The sequence below is a fragment of the Myotis lucifugus genome, unplaced genomic scaffold (genome assembly GCF_000147115.1).
Source record: "Myotis lucifugus unplaced genomic scaffold, Myoluc2.0 scaffold_274, whole genome shotgun sequence".
In the NCBI taxonomy this organism is placed as follows: domain Eukaryota; kingdom Metazoa; phylum Chordata; class Mammalia; order Chiroptera; family Vespertilionidae; genus Myotis; species Myotis lucifugus.
The window spans coordinates 678,131-681,985 of NW_005871322.1; the positions used below are offsets into that span (position 1 = coordinate 678,131).

The 3,855-nt window shown below is 61.0% G+C and overlaps 1 protein-coding gene across 1 annotated transcript in view; it reads left to right on the forward strand.

The window, feature by feature from the left end:
* Window positions 1-2,763, forward strand: part of ELMO3 (engulfment and cell motility 3) — a 4,755-nt gene extending 1,992 nt beyond the window's left edge. The window contains exons 8-20 of the mRNA XM_014464924.2: window positions 1-53; window positions 194-244; window positions 330-452; window positions 542-673; window positions 758-859; window positions 961-1,069; window positions 1,178-1,314; window positions 1,413-1,576; window positions 1,683-1,795; window positions 1,884-1,988; window positions 2,091-2,173; window positions 2,255-2,341; window positions 2,429-2,763. The exon at window positions 1-53 is cut by the window's left edge and continues 26 nt beyond it. Of these exons, the coding sequence (XP_014320410.1) occupies window positions 1-53; window positions 194-244; window positions 330-452; window positions 542-673; window positions 758-859; window positions 961-1,069; window positions 1,178-1,314; window positions 1,413-1,576; window positions 1,683-1,795; window positions 1,884-1,988; window positions 2,091-2,173; window positions 2,255-2,341; window positions 2,429-2,641 (1,472 nt within the window). The 3' untranslated portion in view covers window positions 2,642-2,763. The remainder of the gene's footprint in view (window positions 54-193; window positions 245-329; window positions 453-541; window positions 674-757; window positions 860-960; window positions 1,070-1,177; window positions 1,315-1,412; window positions 1,577-1,682; window positions 1,796-1,883; window positions 1,989-2,090; window positions 2,174-2,254; window positions 2,342-2,428) is intronic.
* The last annotated feature ends 1,092 nt before the right edge of the window (window positions 2,764-3,855 follow it).

The following is a 3,855-nucleotide window of genomic DNA, read 5'->3' on the forward strand; positions in this document are numbered from 1 at the left end:
CCATGGCACTGCTGACAGCCTTGCTGCAGGGGGCCAGCCCTGTTGACCGTAAGGTGGGGTGTCCATCTGGTGGATGTCCATCTCGTGGATGGATGAGGGGCAGGAGCTGGTGAGCACTGAGCTCTACTGCGGGCCTAGGGTGGGTGCTCATGGTGAGGCTGCATCATCTAAGCCTCCTTCCACCCACTCTCAGCACATGCTTGACTACCTGTGGCAGAGAAACCTTCGCCAGTTCATCTATAAGGTAGGAAGCCCTGGCCAGGCAGGCCCACCCACTCCTCCTCCCCCAGTGAGCCCACGCTTACACCCCTGGACGCGCTGTCCTCCAGAGCATCATCCATAGCGCAGCACCACTGGGCGACGAGATGGCTCACCACTTGTACGTACTGCAGTCCCTTACACTGGGGTTGCTGGAGCAGCGCATGCGGACACCACTGGACCCCTACAGCCAGGTGGGTGCCTTTGGGATACAGAGGCTGGGGGCAGCCAGAGCTTGGCCTTGAATCTGTGATCGTGACCACCCCCAAATAATGACCCTCAGGAGCAGCGGGAGCAGCTGCAGACCCTGCGCCAGGCTGCCTTTGAGCTGGAAGGGGAGTCTCCCAGTGCCGGGCTGAGTGCTGACCGGCGCCGTTCCCTCTGTGCCCGGGAGTTCCGCAAACTGGGCTTCACCGTGAGTGACCCCTGCCTCAACCCCGGGCTGCCGTTGTTCCAGAGGACTGGGGCCCTTCCTCAGCTGCCTGTCCTCTTCCCCCAGAACAGCAACCCCGCACAGGACCTGGAGCGCGTGCCCCCCGGCCTGCTGGCCCTGGACAACATGCTCTACTTCTCCAAACATGCACCCAGTGCCTACAGCCGGGTCAGTGTTGGGGTGTGGGCAGAGCGGGATGCTTGCCTATGATGGGTCCCCACGGGCTTAGCTGTGACTCCCTGCCCCTTTCTCTGCTCCCACCACCCCAGTTTGTGTTGGAGAACAGTAGTCGTGAGGACAAGCACGAGTGCCCCTTTGCCCGGAGCAGCATCCAGCTGACGGTGCTGCTGTGTGAGCTGCTCCGTGTCGGGGAGCCCTGTGAGTGGGATTGGGCACGGTGTGTCCGGGAACGGGGGACGGAAGGGCAGAGAGGGCCAGGGGCTTCACATACTTCCTCCCTGAGCCCCTCCTGCCCCCCTGCTCCAGGCTCCGAAACGGCCCAGGACTTTTCACCCATGTTCTTCAGCCAAGACCAGAGCTTCCATGAGCTCTTCTGTGTGAGCATTCAGCTTCTGAATAAGACCTGGAAGGAGATGCGGGCCACACAGGAGGACTTTGATAAGGTGGGTGGGTGGGAGCTGGAGACCTGGGCCAGGGCAGGGGGCTATGCAGGGTAGGGGTCCAGAGCTCAGACCCTGAACTGAGCCTGGGGTGGCTCCAGGTCATGCAAGTGGTCCGGGAGCAGCTGGCCCGCACACTGGCCCTAAAGCCCAGCTCCCTGGAGCTCTTCCGAACCAAGGTGAACGCACTCACTTACGCGGAGGTGCTGCGACTGCGCCAGACTGAGCGGCTGCATCAGGAGGTCACACTCGCCCCTCCCATACTGTGAGTTGGTGGGGATGGGTCCCAGTCCTAGCCCCCCCCTTTCCCTCGTACCCCATGGGCCTGTCCCAGGTCAGTTTCGGTCAGCAAACCCCCTCCCCCGACCCAGGGAGCTTCGGGAGAAGCTGAAGCCAGAGCTCATGGGCCTGATCCGCCAGCAGCGTCTGCTCCGCCTCTGCGAGGGCACACTCTTCCGCAAGATCAGCAGCCGGAGACGCCAGGGTTGTTGAGGGGGCAGGGGGCAGAGAGGGCCTGGCCTGGGTCAGGGCCCCTCTGCTCACTCCTTCCCTCTTCCCCTTGCTGCCCATAGACAAGCTGTGGTTCTGCTGCCTGTCCCCCAACCACAAAGTGCTGCAGTATGGGGACGTGGAGGACGGTGCCAGTCCACCTGCCCCCGAGAGCCTCCCAGAACAGCGTAAGGAGGGCAGGGACAGGGACAGGACACCTGCTCCCCCAGACCTCCCCATGCCCCGGGACGCCTGGGGCCCCGGTGGTCAACCCAGTCTTCTTCCCGCAGTCCCAGTGGCTGACCTCAGGGCACTACTGACCGGCAAGGACTGCCCCCACGTCCGGGAGAAAGGCTCATTGAAGCAGAACAAGGTGAGGGCAGGGGGGCCTGGGCTCCTTCCCACTTGCCCTGCCCTGCCCCCTGCTCAGTGCTCATGGTTCCCTTCCTCCCCAGACCTCTGTGAGTTAGCTTTCTCAGTCAGCTATGACCACGGGGAGGAGGAGGCGTACCTCAACTTCATCGCCCCCTCCAAACAGGAGGTGAGTGTCTGGGCAGGCTGAGCTGAATTGGGCAGATGGGCAGGGGAAGAGACTGGCAGGTCCTCATGGAGCCATCCCCGCCCCCAGTTCCACCTGTGGACAGATGGGCTGAGCACCCTGCTGGGCAGTCCCATGGGCAGTGAGCAGACACGGCTGGATTTGGAGCAGCTGCTGACCATGGAGACCAAGCTGCGCTTGTTGGAGCTGGAGAACGTGCCCATCCCTGAGCAGCCACCCCCCATCCCTCCGCCCCCCACCAACTTCAACTTCTGCTATGACTGCAGTGTCACTGAACCTTGACAGGTTGGCCGAGGGCCACAGCTGCTGCCACTGTGGTGGCCGTGAAGGGTGGAGTGTGCCGCAGTGCAGACACCCCGGCCAGCAGAGGCTGCAGCAGGAATAAAGTCTGCTTGGCTCCTGGGTATGTGTCGAGCCAGCTGTGAACCCTGTGGGCCAAGCCTGCCTTCAAACTCGGTTGGTGCAGGAGATGTGGACATCAGGCCAGGGCCACAGCTTGGGGCCACGAACCTGGGCAGCTACAGTTGAGGGGCTTGTCCTTCCTCAGGATGAGTCCTCAGCCTCCCTCAGTGCTGGGCCTGCAGACAGGAATGGCCTGTGTTTGGGAGGCACCAACCAAGAGAGTGCTGGTGCTACCAGCCAGGTGAGGGGGGAGGCACGGCCCCAAGTGGAGGCCTTCCTGGGCAGCATTAACAGGGGCCTAACATGGGAGCCATGTTTCCAGAGGCCTCTGAGAGTCTGAGCTCAGTCCGGAACCTTGCTTGGCTGCCCCGTGTCCTTTGTGGGACTTGGAGAACCTCTGGTGGGAGCAGGACAGGAGAGATGTGAAGCTGGGCCTGCCTTGTGTTGAAAGGCAGGTGTAAGATTCCAGAAGACATCCCCCAGTGGTGGGAGGATATTCTGACAAGAGGGAGTTCAGTGCAGGAAGCCTGCATTCTGATTAAAACCCACTGCAGGAGGGTGGGATGGGCACAGGAAGGCCAGAGCTCCTGGGATCAGAGGTGGCTGGGGGATTGGGCCCAGCTGGAGGTCACGCCCAGAGCTCTGGTCATGGACCTCAAGCCTCTGAGGCCAAGAGGAGCAGCCCTGCCCACAGGACAGACTGAAAGATTCACCATCCACTGACCTCCTTTTCCACTCTTCTTGCTACCTCTTCCCCGGCAACTCCTCAAATGTCTTTTTAAACAATGTTAACCATCAACATGTTGCCTTGAAAAGTGATGAAATGACATCTCCTTTGGAGAATGTACTGAGCTTCCCCTCCCCCCGCTATGCTTCTGACTCAGGCACCCGGAGACTTCCCACCACATTTGGAATAACTGCTGTTTAGTTCAAGGTGGAAGTAGGGGTGGGGATCCCAGATGCTGTTAAGTCTCCCAGCACTCCTTGTCTGGTGGTCCTTTGTGCAGGCCACCATCATCTTGCCAAGAACCTCCTGGTTTCCTGTCTCCAGTCTTCTCAATACCAGCTACCCGAGCTGTTCTAGCAAACATGAA